The sequence below is a fragment of the Phocoena sinus genome, chromosome 2, assembly GCF_008692025.1.
Source record: "Phocoena sinus isolate mPhoSin1 chromosome 2, mPhoSin1.pri, whole genome shotgun sequence".
NCBI lineage: Eukaryota > Metazoa > Chordata > Mammalia > Artiodactyla > Phocoenidae > Phocoena > Phocoena sinus.
In genome coordinates, this window is record NC_045764.1 from 155,859,558 (window position 1) to 155,886,306 (window position 26,749).

Genomic DNA, 26,749 nt, shown 5'->3' on the forward strand with positions numbered 1-26,749 from the left:
CATTCCTTTAATTCATTCGTTATATCCACAGCATGTAATATAAAATTGGGGCATAGTAGCTACTTAGAAAATTCTCTGCTAAACTGAATAAAACTTGGCCTCTGCATGCCTTGTCAGGATTTATGATAAACACAAATCCTTTATCTATGGGAACTCCTTGCATAACTTAACGACCACCTCAACCCTCTTCCTCCCTTCAGTGTATTATTCTTACCCTTTATTGGTCATTTTATCTATGAACCTGGTCCAACTCTTAGTTGGGCTTCATGTTTATGTTATGTCACCAATGCCAACCAAGCAACAGTGACACAATTCCCACCCAGTCCCTTAGTTCTTCTACAATTAACACTAAAAGAAGAAATTCATTTGGCAGATTTATGAAAACAATTACCAAATGCAATCAGAGGTCCTTCCAATACAGCAAGATGTCAGCATGGACTAGCTGAATAGCAATTCTACTTTCCATGTAGTTTTTGTCCTTTGATGTCAGATCTTATCTTCAATACTTATAGAGCTGTCCAGTCATAGTTCACGGGAATTACAGTATTGTAGCCCATCAATAACCTAAGCCATTTTTCTAGTAAATAGAGTCAATTCCTCCTTAGTCAGTTGGTCAGCGTAGTATTGCTTATCATGACCCTTTTACCCTGTAGAGGAACAGTTGCCTCATGCAGTATTAAAACTTGTCTGATCGGAAGTTCAATCCCATTAAATGATAAGGGAAAACGGCTCACTCGCTCCCAAATTAAAGAGCTATGATTAAGAGTCATCTCTGGCTCTCATAATTTAATTGAACAACAGCAGTGAAAGCTTTCTGTTCAGAAATGATAAAGATTTTAACTTGAAAGAAAATTCCAAGTACATTGCTCTGCTGTCAAAATTGTGGAGTTGGGAAAAAAAGAGAAATTCTTTATTAATGCACAAGAAGTTTCTATCTAAAACATTCTGAGACAGCAAAACATGTCTATTCTAAATTTACTATACAGGTAGCATAAATACAAGTTTGCATTTGGTTCTATCAAAAATGGTTAGGTATGCACGGCATCACTGTATTTAAAGTAGGAGAGAAAATTTTATAAGGCTGAGTAAATTTCAATGTTCAATCATAATACTGTTAGTTTCTTATTAAGAATTTTTTTTTAAAGAGGCTTCTCTAATGAATATCTGGTTTTCAAAAGTGAACTCTGTTTTTGCACCACCTCCCACCTGTACCTGACTCACAAATCTCAGGGCCTTATCTGTGTTGACTCAAATATTCATCTTCCTGCCACTGTTATACTTAGCCAATTAGAGTACTTCTACATATTGTGTGTATGACTACGTTTAAACATTGTATTTCTGCAGAAGCCTTCTGTGACATGCTGGCAGTGTCATACCCTCCCAGCCTCCCAACATGAACACCATAGTTCTTCCTTCTTCTGTGTTCCTTTGTCAATGTTTACATATTTCTATAACAATATAAAACACTTTATGGATTTCTATAACAATGTAAAACACTTTATGGATTTCTAAAATTTGTTTACATCTACATTTTCCCTATTAACTTTCACAGCTTGCTAACACTTACTTAATATCCCCAATGTCTGTATACAAAACAGTACTCAATCAACAAATCTTGGCTGAATGAACAAAGACTTTAAATCGTAATACACATAATAATAAGAATGTTAATTGTGAATCTGACATGGCATGTAATACATTTTCCCACTCTTTATATGGCACTGAGAAAGTCACATACCTTCTCAGAAACCTCACTTTGCTCATATTTTTAAATAAGGATATTGTACAAACTTGAAGTTTCTTTCTTGCAATAAAATCCTAAGTTGGACCACAATTGGTGAGGTTTATAGTACAGTTGGTTTTCTTATAGAATTTAAATGGGATGGAAGATTTTAGTAATTTAAAGCTGAAAAAAACTATTCTAAAAAGGAATGCAAGTGCTTAAGTATTGATAATTGAATAAACAGGTATCAACATCTTATATGGTCATAACTCTCTATATATTTCAATTAGTGAATTTCTAAGTTGATTTGATCTATGAAGATAGCTGATAACTATCTCACAGTGTAGAAGAATCTTTTTTGCTAAAATGAGCAAATTGTTCAATTGATTTATTTTTGGTTACCTTCCACTAAATTTAAATCATAATGCCAAAGAATCATGAAGCAGCAAAGTTATCTTCAGAACACAAAGCTTAGCTTACCCCTCCCATTTTGTAAATGAGAAAACAAAGACACCCAGAGAGATGACTGATTTGCTTGAGCCACAAAGAGATTTGGCAGGCTTTGAGCTAACCCTCAAGAATCAGAATATAAGTATATATGTGTAAATGAAGGTTGGTTACAGCTGCCCTGACCTTTGTGCACCTCCAGAGACAAGGCCTATCCCAAGGAAAAGGCAGAGGAATTTGTCTCTCCGACAGTCTAATTCTGATATTTCAACAGTTTTACTTACTGTCATTTATTCTCTCATTCCATGCCTATATATTTAAGCTAATTTCTAAATGTTAAACTAAAAGAACATGGAAGTTTCTGGAATGCATTACAATGATATCTTTCCCAGCAATGAAGTATTATGCTTTCATATGCTCAGTTATATGTCAAAATATATGACTAGCCCAAATAGGATGGCTTGAATGTCATAAACATTATGAAAACTTTAGGATTCAAAGATTAATTACCTTGCTTTCTGCTAACCAGCGATGTGGGTCATAATTAATATCAGGACCAGATGAAAAAACCTACAAAAAAGAGGAAATCGTCTATTAGATTTTTCTCTGAGGTGAACTTACATAAATGAAAATTCTTCACCATTACATCCAAAAGTTTAGTGTCTAAACTTAAGGGTTTAAAAAGAAGAAAGTTCATACCAAGTATGAAACCAATTCCAAGCCATTATTTATTTAACATGCCTATTTATGTAAGCATGTATATATGTATCCATGTATGTATGTATGTATGTATTGACAGTAAATATTTAGCTCACATAGAGAGACATGAATCACCTTTCAAGTGCTATTACTGCTTGAATCACTGAGTCTGATTCCATTGAGTTCTGCATGGCAGGCAGCCTCATTTAAACCAATTTATTTCATTTGTGTTTGTTTCTTTTCCTCAGTTTTGTCCCAGGTAATGTATTTCACAGTGAGTTAGATGTAATTACATAGAAACCTAATTCTTTGTCTCATTTTTCCTTCTCTAATTTTATACTATGCGGGCCATTTTGTCTCATTAATGGTTGTGCAGAACTGACAGAACCTAATCAATATGACTTCATACCAACATCGCTTTGTAATTCATGATGGTAACAAAATTCTACCTTCACACCAACTCATTTATAAAATCCCTTGTCCTCTGGTTCTGCCTTATTACTGATAACACTACACTCAAAGGTTGTCAATGGCTTCCTAATTTTAAACACAAGTTTTTCTCAATGCCTACCTTCTTTGAACTCTGTGCTACCTATGATATTTTTGCATCACTTTTTCCTAGAAATTTTCTGCTTAAAAATATCCTATCCCTTTGCAAGAGATGTCTATTCCTATTCTCAAATACTTCTATACTTCTTAATGTGTGTGCACATCATTCCCCTAAGGAATATCATTAGGTAATTCATTTAGACATATGATGAATGCATAATGAGTGCTGACTACATGCCATATACAAGAGTATTATATTCTTATAGCCAACCTTTCCCTCATCCATGTTTCTCATTATCTAAATCTCACTCAACTCTTGTGCCTTGCCCGCCTTTTCAGTGAGATTTCCCTTAATCACTCTAGTCCATAGTGTTTTCTTCCTCTTCTACCTCTGTACCATGTTGAATATTTGTAAACATCAATTTGTCATTGATTATGATGTTTTTATTATTCTTTTTCATTGATCTATGTCATAGTCTCAAGTCTTCAGTGATCTAAGGTATAGTGCTCAAGATTAAAGTCCAAAATAATTTGAGATAAGTACAATGTTCATATTTTGTGACTTGCTTTACAAATTTATATATAGTTTAGTATTTAAGAACAGTCACTTGATCACTTATAAGTGGTGTGACTTAATTCCTCTAAGCTGTAGGTTACCATCTGTAAAGTGAGTAAACTACCTCCTCAGGCCAAGGTATAAATTAAATAAAATGGGTGTTAGCACAGTGTCAGGCATACAGAACACCATTATCACTACTAACTGCGTATCAAGATATAAGCATCAATAAATACACTTCAGGGCTTCCCTGGTGGCACAGTCTTTGAGAGTCTGCCTGTCGATGCAGGAGATACGGGTTCGTGCCCCGGTTCGGGAGGATCCCACATGCCGTGAAGCGGCTGGGCCCGTGAGCCATGGCCGCTAAGCCTCCGCGTCCGGAGCCTGTGCTCCGCAACGGGAGAGGCCACAACAGTGAGAGACCCGTGTACCACAAAAATAAATAAATAAATGCACTTCAAAGTCTATTATGACGAGCTCTGTAACAGGTATTTGTCATAAAAAGATTAGAGAAACAGAAGCCATATACATGGTAATATGAGTATACTACAAAAAAAGCTCTACATAATAAGGACAGCTATCATTAGTTGAGTATCTACTAAGTGCAAGATACTTCACACTATGATGTGCACCTTCTATATCTATTTTTACTTCATCTTCATAATAACCCAACTTATAAATGGGACATGAATTCTTAGAATAGAGATTACATAACTCATCCAAGGTCATATATTAACAATCTGAACCCACATCTGTCTTGGTCCAAAGCCTATCCTCTTCATGCTCCACAAATAAATGCTAAAACCAAGTGTTAGGGGAAAAGCTCTGGAATTATCAAAGATTGGTCAATGAAAATGTTGTATCTTTAATTCAGACACTTTTCTAATTGCTTCATAATAGTGGTGGTTTATTAAGTGTCTAACCATAGGTTTTCAATCACTGCATGCACTTACTAATGTGGAATAATAAATATGGCACTGAAAAAAGAAAATATAATTAGAAATAATGTCAATATTCCCAAAGACTTTTCTCAGACTCATTTGCTGCATATCTATTATGCAATCCATTCCATAGACAGTCACTTTCTACATAAAATGGCTGAAAATTTCATGAGCAATATTTCAAAAATGAACAAATGACCAGGAATAATTGGAATTATTCCATTTTTGAAAACATTTTACAAGGACCACCGATCTCCCCTATATTTCTGAACTATAAGGCAAAGAATCAATTTTATTTTAACAAACACCTTGGTGGTTTCTGTGAGGTGAGAGCAAGTGTTATGTTCTTGAGTATTCCTCTTTTTTTTTTTTTTCAATTTTATAGGAATGAAACAACAGAAGTTATTAATGGAAAGAGACCCACAATGAAAAAAAAAGAATTCTTAAAAAAAAATCTTAATAGAATTTCCATTCTTTTAGATTTACTTTCCACCCATCACTAAGATTGAATTAGTCTTTCTCTAGGGGAAGAGGTGTAAAGACCTATTACCACAGTCACTGCATTCTTGAAAGCCTATTAAAGAATAGGGTACTTTTCAGAATATTGGAAGGATAATTTGAACCTCATAAAGAAATAAAATATTTAAGCCATCTGCTATCTGCACACTATGTTTTAGCCTGTAATTGGCCATAACAAGGTTTATATATCTTATAACACAATCCAAATGTTTCCATTTTTACATCACTACTTGACTGAAAACAAGCCATCCTGACACAAATTCTTAAATACAGAATAAATAGTGCATTGTTAATCTGTGCATCTTTGTGATAAAATTAGGATTTCAAGGCTTTAAATATATGTAAACAAGACAAGTCCCAAATAAAGCATCATTCGACAGGGAAAAGAATAAACCAGCATTATAACAGGACTGAAAGTTGGTTTTCCCCTAAAGCCAATTACTTCTCGTACTTGGCTCAGAGTCCTCTCAAACTGACGTCTGAGCCTTTTAAAAAATGTATATAAAAATATATATTGTAGAAATTCCATCAACTCCACCAAATTCTACCAGCTGAAATATTTCTTTTAAAGTTGAATCCTAAGGCACAAGTGTAGAATTATCATTTGATTTTCTTTAAAACATTACTTAAGGAAAAAAAAAAAAAAGATGGGCAGGAAGAGAGGAACAGCAGGAAGAAAGAGGGGAAAGTAGTTTAGGGAAGAGTATTTTTTTTTTTAATTAATTTATTTATTTAATTTTGGCTGCATTAGATCTTCGTTGCTGTGCGCAGGCTTTATCTAGTTGCGGCGAGCCAGGGCTACTCTTCGTTGCGGTGCATGGGCTTCTCACTGTGGTGGCTTCTCTTATTGCAGAGCATGTTCTCTAGGCACGCAGGCTTCAGTAGTTGTGTCTCGCAGGCTCTAGAGCACAGGCTCAGTAGTTGTGGCACATGGGCTTAGCTGCTCCGCGGCATGTGGGATCTTCCCGAACCAGGGCTCAAACCCGCATCCCCTGCACTGGCAGGCGGATTCTTAACCACTGTGCCACCAGGAAAGTCCAAGGGAAGAATATTTTACATGAGAAAAAAGATGAATGACAAAATAATAAGAAGAAACATCTGAAGAGGTTTAAAAAAACCTTTATGCATAATATCATAATTCGAGTGCTGTCATATCATCAAATGAAATAAATACGGGGTAAATGATGGGCTAAATTATAATGTACTCTGGTTATACCATATTAAAGCACTGCAATGCTCTTTGTATGTAACACAGCAGTACTAGAACCTAGAGTCAGAAGAGGCGCTTACCTTCAAGGAATTAAGAACATCCATGATTAACATGTTTTTATTTATCATTTCACTAGGACTACATATTGAGTAGCAATAAGCCATTTTAAAGATAGGAAAATGAAAGTAAATGTAATTTTTTTAAATAGGGAAGGCAAATAGCATAGTGGTTACTTGTTTAAGCTCCACAGTTGGACACCCGAGGTTTGAAGTCCTAGTTCTAGCTTTTGACTAGATACGTGGCCAGGGGCAAGTTACTAACCCTTCCAAGCCTTGTTTTCTCTTTTCTAAAATGGATTTAATCTGAGTACCTAAAGGATAGAGTGGTTTCAGCAATTAAGGGAGAGAATGCATACACCGGTACTTACTTACACGGTATCTGTAATATAATTAGTACTCAAAAGATGTTAGCCAGTAATATACTAACAACAACAAAAATAACCAGTGATAATAAAAAATTCAAAATCCAGGCTTCTTCACTCGAAGGATTTTGTTTTAGTCAGAACTGCTGCTTCCCTTGTAAGACATTTTCTTTTACAGAATGAGATACAGGCAGTTCAGTGGAATAAAAGCATACTATCTCTTACCATGAATGTACAATAGATAAAATAGCTCATTCTAAAAAATGCAAGATATTATTTTGTTTCATAAAACTCTCTGGAATAAAAATGTGACTACCACGTAACCATGCATTAAAATCTTCTTATAATTATATATTAGGAAACTAACTGAAAGGCACAATGAGAACTCATAATTACTTTCAATTTCTCCATTGAGTCCCTGGAGAAGGTTTTACAAGCTGCATCAATTTCCTTTCCTATCACACCAAGAATGGATTCCTGTTCAGTCTCCAGACAAAGAAGTTGATCCTTGAGCTGCAATCTGGCCTCTTCCATCCTCCTTGAGTGCTCTTCTTCATTGTTTATATGTTTTTCCTAAGGCATTGATAAGAAATAAAAACAGAAGTTAATTATTAAGTGGAGACAAGAAACACGTGTAGTATCTGTACAACCAACTCAAAGAAGCGTATTAGAAAACAGCTTTCAATAAATATTAGTAAAACGCTAGAAAAGGCAAAATGTCAAATAAGACAGTGCTTCTTCATTTCAGGAGAAAAAGAAAGAGTTACTACTACCTTTACCTCATTAAAACAGTTTTTTAAAATGTCTATGTTTTCAAATGCAGTTACACTGCATAAATGCTTTGAGTCATGAAAATTTGATAGAAGATGGAGGTACTTTTCAAGTAAGCAAATATACTTAATGAAAAGGGGTTTCTAAAGAACCCTTTAAGACAGGGGTCCCCAACCCCCAGGCGGTTACCGGTCCGCGGCCTGTTAGAAACCGGGCCGCACAGCAGGAGGTGAGCGGCGGGCGAGTGAGCAAAGCTTCAAGTGCCGCTCCCCTTTGCTCACATTACCGCCAGAACCATTCCCCCTGCCCCACATCTTGCACGAAAACGGTCCCTGGTGCCAAAAAGGTTGGGGACCGCTGCTTTAAGAGATTACAAGGACTTAGGGGCCCCCCTAGACAAAACAATTCTCAATCATTATGATTACACAATTTAATTGAAAATTTATTAGAGAAATTCAAGTGGTATTACACAAGGCTTGGAGGAAAATAACAGAATCACTAGAATTCTAAGTATAAACAGTGGACCAAAAAGTCATGATGGCTGGCTAGTTATGCCTTCAGTCATTACATAGTAGCCTAATCATCTCTACCTACCCTAGTAAATACCACACAAGAAGGAAGATGATACGGCCAACAAACCAGCTTGAATTTAAAATAACAAAGAATTTTTCAATGAAAAGTAATCATGAAAAGTGGAATGGCATTCGAGCAGAATAATCATACATGATATTTCCTTGCAATTCAACTTACTTTAAAAAATGAAAGAAACACCCTCTGCGCAAAAGAACAGAGTCCTTTCACAACCTGTCTTCAGCCGTTCTCTCCAGCCTCATCTCCCTCCTTTCCACTCTCTCATACTTTAACTACTTTCAGCTCTCAAGTAGGTCTACACATGTCTCCTCCGCCCGCATCTCATCTGAACAACTCACTCTGAAATTGCACTATTTCAAAATGGAACTGGCAGTCATGAGACAGCATTTACCTTCATGAGTACATCATCCCCATCTGGAGCTCAGCTTTGTAAACCTAGGAGCTGGATCTTCTTTTCTTTTTGGTACTCCAAGTTGAGTCATGTTTCAGCAGTAGAGTACATTAAGCTCACAAGAGACAAATGCACACACTAGAATACCACTCAATTAACCACGTTAGCTTACAGTGAGAACCATAACTGCTACATGGATCAGAATGTAGGTATTGTTGTTACGTACCTACCCACCTATATACATCTTATCCTTCAAAGTTTATCCTTCAAGACCCAGTCTCCTTTCTTTCCTGATCTCCCAATGCAGAATGTTTCCACAGTATATTATGTATCATGTAGTTTTTTTAAAAATGTACTAAGCTATACGATAATTATTTGGTCTTGCACCTGTCTGCCTTAATAAACTGATAATTTCAGGAGACCACAAAACGTGATTATAGTCATCTTTAAACTCCTCCACTTTGCTAAATACATGATTTAAACATTTTTTGCAGACAAATTCAATACTGTAAAGATCATTTCATCAACTACCATGCAGATCTATATACTCAAAGGCCACTGAAGTGTGCTAGGTTTCCTCTATACAAACATAGGCCTCCAAACAAACATAGGCCTGCAGTGTTCTCGCTGATGTAATATTAATAAAGAAAACACTCTATCAGGGGTTGCTGACATACTTATGGGACAACTGTTCATATTCGAAATCCACACAATTCACGAGGATGTTCTAATTGATCTTTCTTTTCTCTCTTCCCTCACAGCCATCTTTCTTTTTCCACTGTCACTTTTCTGTGCTCTCTGTTACTTCCCTCATTAAAAAGAAGACAAAACTATTTCTACATTTTGATGTTCTTAAGAATGCTGAAATCACTTTAACAAAGACTGAAAATTTCATTATCCACTTCACTATCCTCTGTGAGACAGCATACCATGTCCAGTCTCCCTTTGAAGTGAAACTCACAGAGCTATAAACTCACATAAACCTTAGAGAGCAGTGGGTTCAACTATCTGTTCTTTCAGGATCTCCTTCTTTGACATTTCTGACAGATCGTCATCCAACCCCTACCTACACGACCAACTCAAGTTTCAAGGAAAAGAGTAATTGACAAAGCTGCAAAATCCTTCCATTAGTCTAAGTGCTATACTCAAAAATTAAAGTAAATAAATGAATCCTCCACCCCTACTGAATCTTCTGATGTTCCAGGCAAAGGTCCAGGTTCTTTTATTTAACTCGGTTTCAGACACTGCATCATACTGGTCCTCCATCCTTTCTGCATGTCCTTCAAGACCCTAAATCTAAGAGTTAAATAAGCTCTTCCATTCTGTACCTAAGCAACTGTAATTTGATTTCTTCACTCATTCTACAAATTTTTATGGAAGGCCTACTATGGCAGTACACTCTTCTGGATGCTAGGGATAGAGTAAATGAGATAGATAAGGCTTTTGCTCTCACAGAGCCAACAAATTTCTCCTTGAAATTTCTGGCTTGAGAATATCAATTTAAACACTAATTATGGCACCCAAAGAATTAGCTGTTTCTCCCACTTTCATGTTTCAGAAATAGCTCTACCAATGGAGCAAGCACAGCTAACTCTATGGGAGGAAGTTAAACTGGCTGACATTAATTCAATCAACCATCTCATTGGGGGCATATAGATTAATAAAAGCAGATGATAATATTTAGGCACTATTATGGCTATTCCCTGGTCTTCTAGTGAAATCAGAGGGAGCAGTAACTCTACAGCAACATTAACAAAACGCTATCATATTTCAAGAGAACCAGAAGTAAGACGTGGTATTTCAGAGACTATTTAGAAACATGGAAGACACAGATAGTCCAACTTCAATGTTTCAGCATAAATGGACACAGATGCCTGGGTCTTGGGAATATAAGGAGTTTCTTTGCAGCGGGTAGGGGGATGGGGATAGACTAAGCTGACTATGACAGTCTATATGATCCAAGAAAAGGGATATCAGTCCTAGACCATGACTGAGTTGGAGAAAGAACCTTAGAAAACAAACCCAACCCTTAATTTTATGAAATGAGGAAACCAAAGTTCAGACAAAGCAACTTGACTGAAGTCAAAGAGCCAATAACCCGTAAACTGAGTCCCAACTCCCTCACTAGTGCTCTCTACTGAAATGCTATAAAGGTTGAGTTCTTAAAACTGAAGTTTAGAAAGCCAATGTGAAAAACTCAAAAAAGTTGTCAGTAGGTGTTAGGGAAGGTAATAGTCTTGTTCAGGCTTCAGAGGCAACAATAGGCCTCTGACCAAACAAAGACCCTGAAGGGAGCTACGTGCCAAACTGCTGGATCACATAGGTCAGCAGAAATGGCGCTAGCAAGCCTGAAAACCAACAGATAAGGAAGGGAGTAAGTCACGAAGCTTCCTGGGCCTTGGGAATCTGGCCAGTTCAGCGGACATTCCGAGACTTACGAAGAGAGAGCAAAGCATTTCTGATAATGGCCAGAGCTGCATATTTGTGCGTAAGCTAGTGATTATCATCTGCGGCTTGGTGTTACGAGCAGGACTCCTTTGAGCAGTACTCTGAAGTCTCAGCCGTGGGGTGGACGCACTGCTCGGGACCTTCCAACTGGGACTCCAGATCACTGTTCCAAGTATTTCCCAGCGCTGCTTGGATCTGAATGTAGGGGCTTCCCCAATTTGGTGATGTATGTACATGTATCTCTCTATATACATATATTGCTTGTCCTCATACTGTAACTTACTAATATAATAAATTTCCTTATTTCTTGCTTATTAAAGTGTGGAGTGGTTATTTTACCAGTGAATCCTCTGAACCTGAAGCTGAAAGTAAGTCTTTGGGCAAAACAGTAGCTTATATGGGGGCTAACGTAGTCATAAAGTAGAAAGAATAACTCAAAACTATTTCTGAATAAGCCTTATCACTGCAAATGAAAATATATGACATACTGGCAAATTCGGAATAGACCACAAAAAAGGGGGAAAAAACCCATCAAGCATGCACAGTATCCTAAACCTTTAGGGGCTACTGCATCCTCTACACTGGAGATGTACCTGTGTACACATAAAATCTGCTCTAGATTTCAGTTCAAAAGTATACCTAATACCACACTAAACAAGGTACGGTGCCACAGTCAAGACAGCAGAGGTTTCATGAAGCTTCCACTTCAAGACAGGAAAGGCTTACATTGTTGACGTTTGTGTCTAAGGGAAACAAAAATCATACTACTTACAATGTCATCATACACACACACATGCACACGCACACGCACACACACACACACACACACAGCTTAATCAATGAACCTTTAATTCAAAGGATAAGAAGTGCTCCTCTAATTAGAACATTCACTCTCCCAAAGGCTATAAAGATTACAAGGAGACACAACCTTAATGAAAATAGAACAACTTCAGTAAAACTAGAGCATGTCCAAAGTGTTATCTCCTTGGCCAAAGCTTATGAGATTCCTTCAATGTCTTAAGTATTCCAGAAAACCCACTTTATTTCCAATACGGTTATTACATAAAATGAAAACAGTTCTTCACACACCTTAAGAGAAACATTATAGCAAATAAAGCACACTCACACCACTAAATAAATCATTAATTTACAAAGCTAATGTTTTTCCTTTACTGAAAACTAACTTGAATAAGTGTGCAATATTTCAGCCCCAAGGCCATCTATAATACATGAGCAGGGGGTGGGAGAGACAGAGAGAGAGTAAACAGTAAGAGAGAAATCAAAGTTAAGGGCTGAAGTTAAAACTAATGCAATGTAATGCAAAGTTACTGGAAGCATGGCTTATTGAAACTATAGTCCTGCGCACATCACCTAAAAAGTTTTGAGGAAGAATATTTCTGTAACTCAAGATAACTATCATGCCTAAGCCTTAAATCCAGGATACTAGCATTACAAGGCAAATTATGAAACTATCCTGAACAAAAATTGGATCTGTCTGGAAGCCATTTATCTGACTCTCTAAAGAAGGCTCACATTACTTCTGCCAACAGAGCTGACTCAGCTGCAAGGAAGCTAAGATACAATATGAAATGCCAACCAAGGCAGAAACTGCAGCGTGACTAAAAGAGAAGGATCTACTATGGATATTATAGGAAATTTGAAAAGAGTTTAATCTGGAAAATTACTATACTGCAGTTCAAGCTGTCTGACAAAACAGCCAACAAATAAATAAATAATGCATTAATTGCTGACAGATGTAACTACTTTTTTCAAACATTTCTTAAAAACAGAAGATCGTACATGAGTATGGATTTCTTAAAATTATGGCTATATATTAAACACTTAGATGGGTATCAAAAAATTAAAACCACAATATTTACAAAAATATTGTAAAACCACAATAAAGCAACAACAATTCTAAAATCAATAGTTAAGATCAATTTGAAAGAGTCCCCATGAATTCAACCTCCGTATATCCTTTGCCTTCTGTGAACCCAACACTACTCTGGAATAAAGAGGACAAGGGAAGGTCATAAACTGAATTTTTTACTTGTTATGAAAGTCCAATAACATGCACCTACTTCATCACTCACATGATTATTATAGCAATGGCAAGTAACCTCAGTTCTTAGGAATACTAGGTGTTCCTTCTCTATGTTCCTGTGGCACTTTGTATGAGCTTCTGCTGTAGCACTTACTACTGTGTGTCTTTTATGTCTGTCACCTCAACAGACTGTGAGTTCCTCTAGGGCAAAGATCTTATTCCTCTTCATTTAAATATCTCAGCACCCCTCGTACAATGATGGTGGAAATGTAAACTGGTGTAGCCACTATGGAAAACAGTCTAGAGGTTCCTCAAAAAATTAAGAATAGAACTACCATATGATCCAACTATCCCACTTCTAGGTATTCATCCGAAGAAAACAAAAACACTAATTAGAAAAGATACATGCACCCCTATGTTCGTTGTAGCGTTATGTACAATAGCCATGATATGGAAACAACCTACATGCCCATAAACAGATAAATGGATAAAGAAGATGTGGTGTGTGTGTGTGCACACAGACACAAAATGAAATACTTCTCATAGATAAAAAAAGATGAAGTCTTGCCATTTGCAACCACGTAGATGGAACTTGAAGGTATTATGCTAAGTGAAACAAGTCAGAAAAAGACAAATACCGTATGATTTCACTCATATGTGGAATATAAAAAACAAACAAAATAAGTGAACAAGCAAAAACAAACATATAGATACAGGGAACAAAGTAATAGTTACCAGAGGGAGAAGACTGGTGGGGAGGGCAAAATGGGTAAAGGGTAATCAACTGTATGGCAACAGACGGAAACTAACTTTTTGGTGGTGAGCACACTGCAGTGTATATAAAAGTAGAGAGTCGTACACATGAAATTTATATAATGTTGTAAACCAATGTTAGCTCAATAAAAAGTAAATTTAAAAAAAGAGAAAAAAATCACAGCATCTAATAGAGTGTCTCACATAGCAGGCAATCGATAAATCTTTCTGAAACATAAATATCCTTTAATGTTCCATTCATTCCATTAGTGTTTCTTTTTTTTTTAGTGTATTTTCTATGTGCCAGGCATAGTCCCTAACTACACAACAATGAAGAAGAAAAGAAAAAAAAACCCAGAATCTCTAAACTCAATAACTTCTTGTGTTTCAGTAAGTTTGTTTTTGTAATACATTAATTAGTCAAATCATTGAGGGCAAGCATCTTGTAAGTAGCAGGTTATTATAACCATCAAAGTAAGCTTATGTCAGAAAACTAAAGGCTCTGTCAGTGGTAAGTAAATCAGAATAAATTTTGAGGATAGAGGTAATAAGATTTGCTGATGAGTTACGTATAGGTCTATGTGTGAGAGAATAAGAGAGTTCTTTACATGTATTTAGAAAGCAAAAGAACATTGTAATTCCTACTAGAAGATTAAAATCAAAATGCTACTATTTTTTGAGTTAGATATACACTTCCTTCTCCTCTGTAAGTATATACTTTATACTATTTCCTTCAAAGGAGGGAAGAAATTATGATTAATAGTATATAAGAGTAAGAACTAAGAGCATTAGTAAAACAGTAAAGTTAATTGAAAAAAGTAATGGCATAATTAGAAAACAGGATAGATGATTTGATGCATGTTAAAACTTGAGTGTGGAAGACTTTCCAATCTATAACCTGGTCTTAGGCAGGCTTAGGAAAGTTATCCATAAAACAGAAGTCAAAAAATGGAAATTCAAATTTAAACTTCTAACCCCATTTAAGGAAATTATTCCTGCCTCAGGCTTTTTAGTATCTTTTTCTAGGAGAATATTGAGCAATACAAAGATCATTGGCAGCACAATCAAAAAGGTGTTAGGATATGTATTGGATACATTCCTAGAAATTAATATTCACAGTTGGAAACAAAAATGCCTCTAAAGGGTATTTTATGCATTCATTAACTTTTAGGACCATTTTGTAATTATGATGTATTTCTCTTAAGTCAATGCCTGGAAACAGAAATAACATTCGTTATTTAAAATCAGCCACTTTTGATGCATTTCTATTTCTGAAACAAAATACGGACAAGGAAACAAACAACTAGAGTTTCAAATTATGCATTTGGAACGAACATTGTTTAATTTTCAAAAGAAAAAAAGTGCATCATTCATTTCCAGAGAAATGTTTATAAGCTTACGGTGTCTTTGGAAACCATCAGAATTTCTTCCTCTCCTCTATTTTTTTCTTTAAAGGATGCTTAAGCATGCATTTATTCTTATGAAATAATATGGGAAAAAAAGTTTAAAAACAGATCTCCAAATAACATAACTCGTGTATACAATAAGCACCTTCTAGTTATTGGTTTTGCATTAACTGAAAGAACATTGCTTGTTCAAGATTAAATGATAAAATGGACTGAGTGAATTGGTGCTTTAAATGGTGATAAAAGAAACACAATGTAAACGTACCAGGACATTCATCTTATGTTCCCTTTTAGGGTCTACCAATGCAAGCTAGGTCTGCTCAACATCCAGCAGAGCACTGACACAGATGCAATAGAGATCTTTCATGTGGCCTCTTCCCCTTGGCTTTACACACCACAAGCAACTGTAGGTATTATTATTTAGCCTAACTCCTACACCCACAGGATGTGTATCACTCACAGTTTCACAAGGAAATGAAATCAAACTAGTAATAGAGGATTTTAAAGGCAAGTGCCCAAAAGGACTTCTTTCTTCTCAAGCCCTTATAGTTATCAACCACTCAGCTAAAGATTAAAATGCCTTGAAATCAAGTCCAAATCAGGGGTCATAAAGACACAAACTTGGACTTCACTCCTTAAATTCACTTAAAATCAACCTCTGTGAGTGTAAATAGTTGGTGAAGAGGTCACTGCCAATGGAGGAGAGTTTGGAAATGGCTTCTCCACGCCTGTGTTCCAGTCTGGAAAGTAGACCAAATGTCCTTCTATACATCTTTATATCTTGACCCTCCCTCCGCTGCAGCTGTATGTATAACTGGGCTCCCCCGGCACTGCACAATCACTCCATCTTTGCATTCTAAACTTGTTTCTTAACACCTGGCAGAGTGATTCGAGTGATTCATACATGGTAAACACTGGTGTTTCTGTCAATTCTCTGTGAAAGTAAGGACTACTGTGGCTTCAATGACTATCAGGGATTCAATTAAAATCACTTTATAAACGGCAAATGTAAAATTTATAATGTTACCTTCAATTTGACAATTTTATTATTATTTTCATTGTTATTGTTTTTAAATGAGAGAAATCTGACAGGAACTTACTCATAGTATCTTAGTTAGTGTTTATTTAATGTATCTGGTTTAAGTTTGCTATAGCTTTACTCTACTCACACTATTTAAAATAGACGAAGCACCAAAGAAAGAGCACAGTCTGCCTAAAAATGGCGTAAAGTGTAACCATTAAGTAAATGCTAGAAGTCAACAGCTCATTTGCTTCAATTTCTTTCTCGTACTTGGAAAAAAAATAGAAATCAGAGAATTCTGCCTGCTACTATCTTAGTAAAATATGTGAAACCGTGGTTTTTGCAAAGTAGTGAATACTTTATAGAAGAGACATCTGACAATCATATATATTTTTCCACATCATGAGAAAGAAACAGCAATCCTAAACAGATGGTCAAATTAGAAACAAAACACAAATTTCAACAACACTGATTCATTTTTTCCAGTCACAGATATCTTTTATGTGGAAATATCAGGTTTTAATTAGACTTTTCTAACAAAATCATTGATGACTTCTATTCCAAAATCTGTGTCAGGCTAAAAAACATAAGAGAGGATATGGTAATGTGTTGAATATAATAACCCTAAATTTAAATTCAACACTAAAATTTCATTGAAAAGACACAAATGTGAGTCATTTTACTGGCAGTAAATAAAGGGAAAAATACAAGGAATTTATGCTCATATCCTGTTTTCCACCACAAGCTATGCAATGTTCGGCAAGTCACTATACTACACCCTCGCCCTCAGTTTCCACCATCTGTAAAAAATGGGCATCATAATTACACTTGCAAATGTGAATTATAATTACCATTTCTTAAAGATCCACATTTTGTATAAGAAAATTATTTCCTAAGTGTTTTCAGCCAACAGAGCCATAGCTTTAAATATGTTGCTAGGTGTCACTTCACAAATGATTTCAATAAAGGATTTCATGAGAAGGAACAAAAGTACATTTCTACAAATCCTAATCAATTCAACACTTAGGTTCCCGTGAACTGCAACTGCCTTAGATGTCTCAAAATTTGTCTCCTAATTGTTTCACTGCAGCTTTCACACTTCCCAAAAGAACTAATAATAGAAAATAAAGGCAAAAAAAAGAGAAAGTCTTCTAAAAAAACTTAAGTATAACTATGGAAAAAACCAAGTATTCACTGAGTTAGCTAAGCATCTCAGACAGCCTACATAACCTATACACTGACCAGAAATGGTTCTTACAGAAATCCTTTTGATTAGAAAATCCTTTAATCCATTAGGCCCTATTTATCAAGTTCACTCTATTGCTTAAATAGTAGGAATCTTTGGGATATAAGTCATGGGTTTTTTTTTCATTGAAAACATATTTTTGTCCTGTTTTCTTGTTTTTATTTCCCCCAATCCGGTCAAAATATACACACTCGGACTTCTGGGAAGATGGCGGAAGAGTAAGACGCGGAGATCACCTTCCTCCCCACAGATACACCAGAAATACATCTACACGTGGAAAAACTCCTACAGAACACCTACTGAACGCTGGCAGAAGACCTCACACCTCCCAAAAGGCAAGAACCCCCCCCCCCCCACGTACTTGAGTAGGGAAAAAGAAAAAAGAATAAACAGAGACAAAAGGATAGGGACGGGACCTGCACCAGTGGGAGGGAGCTGTGAAGGAGGAAAAGTTTCCACACACTAGGAAGCCCCTTCGAGGGCGGAGACTCTGGGTGGCGGAGGGGGAAAGCTTCAGGGCCGAGAAGGAGAGCACAGCAACAGGGGTGCGGGGGGCAAAGCATAGAGGTTCCCACACAGAGGACCGGTGCCGACCTGCACTCACCAGCCCGAGAGGTTTGTCTGCTCCCACGCCCGGGCGGGCGGGGCTGAGAGATGAGGCTCAGGATTTGGTCGGATCTCAGGGAGAGGACTGGGGTCGGCGGCGTGAACACTGCCTGCAGGTGATTAGTGCACCACGGCTGGCCGGGAGGGAGTCCTGGAAAAAGGCTGGACCTGCCTAAGAGGCAAGAGACTTTTTCTTCCCTCTTTGTTTCCTGCTGCCCGAGGAGAGGCGATTAAGAGTGCTGCTTGAAGGAGCTCCAGAGACGGGCACGAGCCACGGATAAAAGCGGGACCCCAGAGACGGGCATAAGACGCTAAGGCTGTTGCTGCCGCCACCAAGAAGCCTATGTGCGAGCACAGGTCACTATCCACAACCCCCTTCCAGGGAGCCTGTGCAGCCCGCCACTTACAGGGTCCCGTGATCCAGAGACAACTCCCCCGGGAGAACCCACGGCATGCCTCAGGCTGGTGCAACGACATGCCGGCCTCTGCTGCCGCAGGCAAGCCCCGCACTCCATGCCCTTCCCTCCCCCCAGCCTGAGTGAGCCAGAGCCCCCGAATCAGCGGCTCCTTTAACCCCGTCCTGTCTGAGTGAAGAACAGACGCACTCCAGCGACCTACACGCAGAGGTGGGGCCAAATCCAAAGCTAAGACCCTGGGAGCTGTGAGAACAAAGAGAAAGGGAAATCTCTCCCAGCAGCCTCAGAAGCAGCAGATTAAAGCTCCACAATCAACTTGATGTACCCTGCATCTGTGGACTACATGAATAGACAGCGAATCATCCCAAATTGAGGAGGTGGACTTTGAGAGGAACATTTATGATTTTTTCCCCTTTTCCTCTTTTTGTGAGTGTGTATGTGTATGCTTCTATGCGAGATTTTGTCTGTATAGCTTTGCTTCCACCATTTGTCCCAGGGTTCTATCCGTCCGTTTTTTTTCTCTTAATAATTATTTTTTATTTTAATAACTTTATTATATTTTATCTTACTATTTTATTTTACTTTATCTTCTTTCTTTCTTTTTTCCTTCCTTCCCTCCTTCCTTCCTTCCTCCCTCCCTCCCTTCTTTCTTTCATCCTTCCTTTTTCATTCTTTCTTTCTTTCTTCTACTACTTCTTTCTTTCTACTTTTTCTCCCTTTTCTCCTGAGCCGTGTGGATGAAAGGCTCTTGGTGCTGCAGCCAAGATTAGTTCTGTGCCTCTGAGGTGGGAGAGCCAACTTCAGTACACTGGTCTAAAAGAGACCTACCAGCTGCACATAATAACAAACAGCGAAAATCTCCCAGAGATCTCCATCTCAACACCAAGACCTAGCTTCACTCAACGACCAGCAAGCTACACTGCTGGACACGCTATGCCAAACAAATAGCAAGACAGGAACACAGCCCCACCCATTAGCAGAGAGGCTGCCTAAAATCATAAGTCCACAGACACCCCAAAACACACCACCAGACGTGGAGCTGCCCACCAGAAAGAAAAGACACAGCCTCCTACACCAGAACACAGGCACTACTCCCCTCCACAACCCACTGAACCACCCTTAGCCACCGGGGACAGACACCAAAAACAACGGGAACTACGAACCTGCAGCCTGCAAAAAGGAGACACCAAACACAGTAAGACAAGCAAAATGAGAAGACAGAAAAACACACAGCAGATGAAGGAGCAAGATAAAAAACCCACCAGAACTAAAAACTGAAGAGGAAATACACAGTCCACCTGGAAGAGAATTCAGAATAATGATAGTAAAGATGATCCAAAATCTTGGAAATAGAATAGAAAAAATGCAAGAAATATTTAACAAGGACCTAGAAGAACTAAAGATGAAACAAACAATGATGAACAACACAATAAATGAAATTAAAATTACTCTAGATGGGATCAATAGCAGAATAACTGAAGCAGAAGAACGGATAAGTGACCTGGAAGATAAAATAGTGGAAATAACTACTGCAGAGCAGAATAAAGAAAAAAGAATGAAAAGAACTGAGGACAGTCTCAGAGACCTCTGGGACAACATTAAACGCACCAACATTCGAAATGTAGGGGTTCCAGAAGAAGAAGAGAAAAAGAAAGGGACTGAGAAAATATTTGAAGAGATTATAGTTGAAAACTTCCCTAATATGGGAAAGGAAATAGATAATCAAGTCCAGGTAGCACAGAGAGTCCCATACAGGATAAATCCAAGGAGAAATACGCCAAGACACATAGTAATCAAACTGTCAAAAATTAAATACAAAGAAAACATATTAAAAGCAGCAAGGGAAAAACAACAACACACAAGGGAATCCCCATAAGGTTAACAGCTGATCTTTCAGCAGAAACTCTGCAAGCCAGAAGGGACTGGCAGGACATATTTAAAGTGATGAAGGAGAAAAATCTGCAACCAAGATTACTCTACCCAGCAAGGATCTCATTCAGATTTGATGGAGAAATTAAAACCTTTACAGACAAGCAAAAGCTGAGAGAGCTCAGCACCACCAAACCAGCTTTACAACAACTGCTAAAGGAACTTCTCTAGGCAAGAAACACAAGAGAATGGAAAGACCTACCATAACGAACCCAAAACAATTAAGAAAATGGGAATAGGAACATACATATCGATAATTACCTTAAATGTAAATGGACTAAATGCTCCAACCAAAAGACACAGATTGGCTGAATGGATACAAAAACAAGACCCATATCTTTGCTGTCTACCAGAGACCCACTTCAGATCTAGAGACACATACAGACTGAAAGTGAGGGGATGGAAAAAGATATTTCATGCAAATGGAAACCAAAAGAAAGCTCGAGTAGCAATTCTCGTATCAGACAAAATAGACTTTAAAATAAAGACTATTAGAAGACACAAAGAAGAACACTACATAATGATCAAGGGATCGATCCAAGAAGAAGATATAACAACTGTAAATATTTATGCACCCAACATAGAAGCACCTCAATACATAAGGCAAATACTAACAGCCATAAAAAGGGAAATCGACAGTAACACATTCATAGTAGGGGACTTTAACACCCCACTTTCACCAATGGGCAGATCATCCAAAATGAAAATAAATAAGGAAACTTAAACTTTAAATGATACATTAAACACGATGGACTTAATTGATATTTATAGGACATTCCATCCAAAAACAACAGAATACACATTTTTCTCTAGTGCTTATAGAACATTCTCCAGGATAGATTATATCTTGGGTCACAAATCAAACCTTGGTAAATTTAAGAAAATTGAAATTGTATCAAGTCTCTTTTCTGACCACAACGCTATGAGACTGGATATCAATTACAGTAAAAGATCTGTAAAAAATACAAACACATGGACGCTAAACAATACACTACTTAATAACGAAGTGATTACTGAAGAAATCAAAGAGGAAATTAAAAAAATACCTAGAAACAAATGACAATGGAGACACAACGACCCAAAATCTATGGGATGCAGCAAAAGCAGTTCTAAGAGAGAAGTTTATAGCAATACTATCCTACCTTAAGAAACATCTCGAATAAACAACCTAAGTTTGCACCTAAAGCAATTAGAGAAAGAACAAAAAAACCCCCAAAGTTAGCACAGGGAAATAAATCATAAAAATCAGATCAGAAATAAATGAAAAAGAAGTGAAGGAAACGATACCAGAGATCAATAAAACTAAAACCTGGTTCTTTGAGAAGATAAACAAAATTGATAAACCGTTAGCCAGACTCATCAACAAAAAAAAAGGGAGAAGACTCAAATCAATAGAATTAGAAATGAAAAAGGAGAAGTAACAACTGACACTGCAGAAATACAAAAGATCATCAGAGATTACTACGAGCAACTCTATGCCAATAAAATGGACAACCTGGAATAAATGAACAAATTCTTAGAAATGCAAAACCGGCCAAGACTGAATCAGGAAGAAATAGAATATAAGAACAGACCAATCACAAGCACTGAAATTGAAACTGTGATGAAAAATCTTCCAACAAACAAAAGCCCAGGACCAGATGGTTTCACAGGCAAATTCTCTCAAACATTTAGAGAAGAGCTAACAACTATCCTTCTGAAACTCTTCCAAAATATAGCAGAGGGAGGAACACTCCCAAACGCATTCTACAAGGCCACCATCACCCTGATACCAAAACCAGACGAGGATGTCACAAAGAAATCTACAGGCCAATATCACTGATGAACACAGATGCAAAAATCCTCAACAAAATACTAGCAAACAGAATCCAACAGCACATTAAAAGGATCATACACCATGATCAAGTGGGGTTTATTCCAGGAATGCAAGGATTCTTCAATATACGCAAGTCAATCAACATGATACACCATATTAACAAATTGAAGGAGAAAAACCATATCATCATCTCAATAGATGCAGAGAAAGCTTTCGACAAAATTCAAACACCCATTTATGATTAAAACCCTGCAGAAAGTACGCATAGAGGGAACTTTCCTCAACATAATAAAGGCCATATATGACAAATCCACAGCCAACATCATCCTCAATGGTGAAAAACTGAAAGCATATCCACTAAGATCAGGAAGAAGACAAGGTTGCCCACTCTCACCACTCTTATTCAACATAGTTTTGGAAGTTTTAGCCACAGCAGTCAGAGAAGAAAAGGAAATAAAAGGAATCCAAATCAGAAAAAAAGAAGTAAAGCTGTCACTATTTGCAGATGACATGATACTATACACAGAGAATCCTAAAGATGCTACCAGAAAACTACTAGAGCTAATCAATGAGTTTGGGAAAGTAGCAGGATACAAAATTAATGCACAGAAATCTCTGGCATTCCTATATACTAATGATGAAAAATCTGACAGTGAAATCAAGAAAACACTCCCATTTACCATTGCAACAAAAAGAATAAAATATCTAGGAATAAACCTACCTAAAGAGACAAAAGACCTGTATGCAGAAAATTATAAGACACTGATGAAAGAAATTAAAGATGATACCAACAGATGGAGAGATATACCATGTTCTTGTGTTGGAAGAATAAACATTGTGAAAATGACTCTACTACCCAAAGCAATCTACAGATTCAATGCAATCCCTATCAAACTACCACTGGCATTTTTCACAGAACTAGAACAAAAAATTTCACAATTTGTATGGAAACACAAAAGACCCCGAATAGCCAAAGCAATCTTGATAACGAAAAACGGAGCTGGAGGAATCAGGCTCCCTGACTTCAGACGATACTACAAAGCTACAGTAATCAAGACAGTATGGTACTGGCACAAAAACAGAAAGATAGATAAAAGGAACAGGATAGAAAGCCCAGAGATAAACACACCCACATATGGTCACCTTATCTTTGATAAAGGAGGCAGGAATGTACAGTGGAGAAAGGACAGCCTCTTCAATAAGTGGTTCTGGGAAAACTGGACAGGTACATGTAAAAGTATGAGATTAGATCACTCCCTAACACCATACCCAAAAATAAGATCAAAATGGATTAAAGACCTAAATGTAAGCTCAGAAACTATCAAACTCTTAGAGGGAAACATAGGCAGGACACTCTATGACATAAATCACAGCAAGATCCTTTTTGACCCAACTCCTAGAGAAATGGAAATAAAAACAAAAATAAACAAATGGAACCTAATGAAACTTCAAAGCTTTTGCACAGCAAAGGAAACCATAAACAAGACCAAAAGACAACCCTCAGAATGGGAGAAAATATTTGCAAATGAAGCAACTGACAAAGGATTAATCTCCAAAATTTATAAGCAGCTCATGCAGCTCAATAACAAGAACACAAATAACCCAATCCAAAAATGGGCAGAAGACCTAAATAGACATTTCTCCAAAGAAGATATACAGACTGCCAACAAACACATGAAAGAATGCTCAACATCACTAATCATTAGAGAAATGCAAATCAAAACTACAATGAGATATCATCTCACACCAGTCAGAATGGCCACCATCAAAAAATCTAGAAACAGGGCTTGCCTGGTGGCGCAGTGGTTGAGAGTCTGCCTGCCGATGCAGGGGACACAGGTTCGTGCCCCGGTCCGGGAAGCTCCACATGCCGTGGAGCGGCTGGGCCCGTGAGCCATGGCCGCTAAGCCTGCACATCCAGAGCCTGCGCATCCGGAGCCTGTGCTCCGAAACGGGAGAGGCCACAGCCGTGAGAGTCCCGCCTACTGCAAAAAAAAAAAAAAATCTAGAAACAATAAATGCTGGAGAGGGTATGGAGAAAAGGGAACCCTCTTGCACTGTCGGTGGGAATGTAAATTGATATAGCCACTGTGGAGAACAGTATGGAGGTCCCTTAAAAAACTACAAATAGAACTACCATATGACCCAGCAATCCCACTGCTGGGCATGTACCCTGAGAAAACCATAATTCAAAAAGAGTCATGTACCAAAATGTTCATTGCAGCTCTATTTACAACAGCCCAGAGATGGAAACAACCCAAGTGTCCATCATTGGATGAGTGGATAAAGAAGATGTGGCACATATATACAATGGACTATCACTCAGCCATAAAAAGAGACAAAACTGTGCTACTTGTAATGAGGTGGATAGACCTAGAGTCTGTCATACAGACTGAAGTAAGTCAGAAAGAGAAAGACAAATACCGTATGCTAACACATATGTATGGAATTTAAGGGAAAAAAATGTCTTGAAGAACCTAGGGGTAAAACAGGAATACAGACACAGACCTACTAGAGAATGGACTTGAGGATATGGGGAGGGGGAAGGGTTAACTGTGACAAAGCGAGAGAGAGGCATGGACATATATACACTACCAAACGTAAGGTACATAGCTAGTGGGAATCAGCCACATTGCACAGGGAGATCAGCTCGGTGCTTTGTGACCACCTGGAGGGGTAGGATAGGGACGGTGGGAGGGAGGGAGACACAGGAGGGAAGAGATATGGGAACATATGTATATATATAACTGATTCATTTTGTTGTAAAGCAGAAACTAACACAACATTGTAAAGCAATTATACTCCAATAAAGATGTTAAAAAATAAAAAACAAAAAAACATACACACTCATAGAGGGAAGGGAAATGGGGGAGAGACAGAGAGGGGGAGGGAGGGGGAGGGGGAGAGAGAGGGAGAATGAATGTACATACATATCCATAGGTTATTGATATTTTTTATCATCATGTAAACATATGTGTACGTACTTGCGTGTATACACACCTATCTCTTCAACCACAATTTACTTATAAATTACCTACCATGGGCTTCCCTGGTGGCGCAGTGGTTCAGAGTCCGCCTGCAGATGCAGGGTCCGCGGGTTCGTGCCCCGGTCCGGAAAGATCCCACATGCCGCGGAGCAGCTAGGCCAGTGAGCCATGGCTTCTAAGCCTGCCCGTCCAGAGCCTGTACTCCACAACGGGAGAGGCCACAACAGTGAGAGGCCCACGTATCGTAAAAAAAATTACCTACCACGTGTCAGGCTCTCAGCCTCGTCTTGGAGATAAAAAAAACAACCAAGACTTGGTTCCTGTCTTCAAATAGCAAACATAATTACAAACCTGCCCACCTGTTTGGTTTGCTTAACAAACATGCCTGCAATATCACTTGCTGATAGAAATGCCAGCTCTTCCCACATCGGTGCCTCTTTGTGGACCATCATCTCAAGTGATTCAACACAGTCGGGCTGTAAACTTCCAATCAGCATAGTTCCACAGTAAGTCTTACTCCCAGTTCCCTGGCCCTTAATACCTGACACATTATTGGGTAGTTAATCAATGCTTGCTGATTTATTGCTGGGCTGAACCATTAATTGGCATCTATTTGGTAACAAAACAATAACAAAATAATGGCAGCTGCTAATCGATACCTTATCAGGTATCAGAAATTCAGCCAAGCACTTTATATACATTTTCACATTTAATTCAATAATAGAGTTTATTATTACACCTGTTTTAAGGATGATATAACTGAGGCTTTGAGTTTTGTTTTGCTTTTTGAATTTTATTTTTTTATACAGCAGGTTCTTATTAGATATCGATTTTATACACATTAGTGTATACATGTCAATCCCAATCTCCCAATTCATCACACCACCACCACCACCCTACTGCCGCTTTCCCCCCTTGGTGTCCATATGTTTGTTGTCTACATCCGTGTCTCTGTTTCTGCCCTGCAAACCGGTTCATCTGTACCATTTTTCTAGGGTCTTTAGATTGATCCACGTATCTACAAATGACCCAATTTCATTCCTTTTTATGGCTGAGTAATATTCCATTGCATATATGTACCACATCTTCTTTATCTATTCATCTGTCAATGGGCACTTAGGTTGCTTCCATGACCCGGCTATTGCAGATAGTGTTGCAATGAACATTGGAGTACATGTGTCTTTTGGAATTATGGTTTTCTCAGGGTATATGCCGAGTAGTGGGATTGCTGGGTCATACGGTAATTCTATTTTTAGTTT

At 37.8% G+C, this 26,749-nt stretch overlaps 1 protein-coding gene across 2 annotated transcripts in view; it reads right to left on the bottom strand.

Annotated features, from left to right (window-relative positions):
* Window positions 1–26,749, bottom strand: part of CEP128 (centrosomal protein 128) — a 436,342-nt gene that overhangs the window by 244,671 nt on the left and 164,922 nt on the right. For both annotated transcript variants that reach the window (XM_032624894.1, XM_032624895.1), the window contains 2 exons: window positions 7,462–7,638; window positions 2,681–2,740 (listed from right to left, as the gene is read on the bottom strand). In XM_032624894.1, the coding sequence (XP_032480785.1) occupies window positions 2,681–2,740; window positions 7,462–7,638 (237 nt within the window). The remainder of the gene's footprint in view (window positions 1–2,680; window positions 2,741–7,461; window positions 7,639–26,749) is intronic.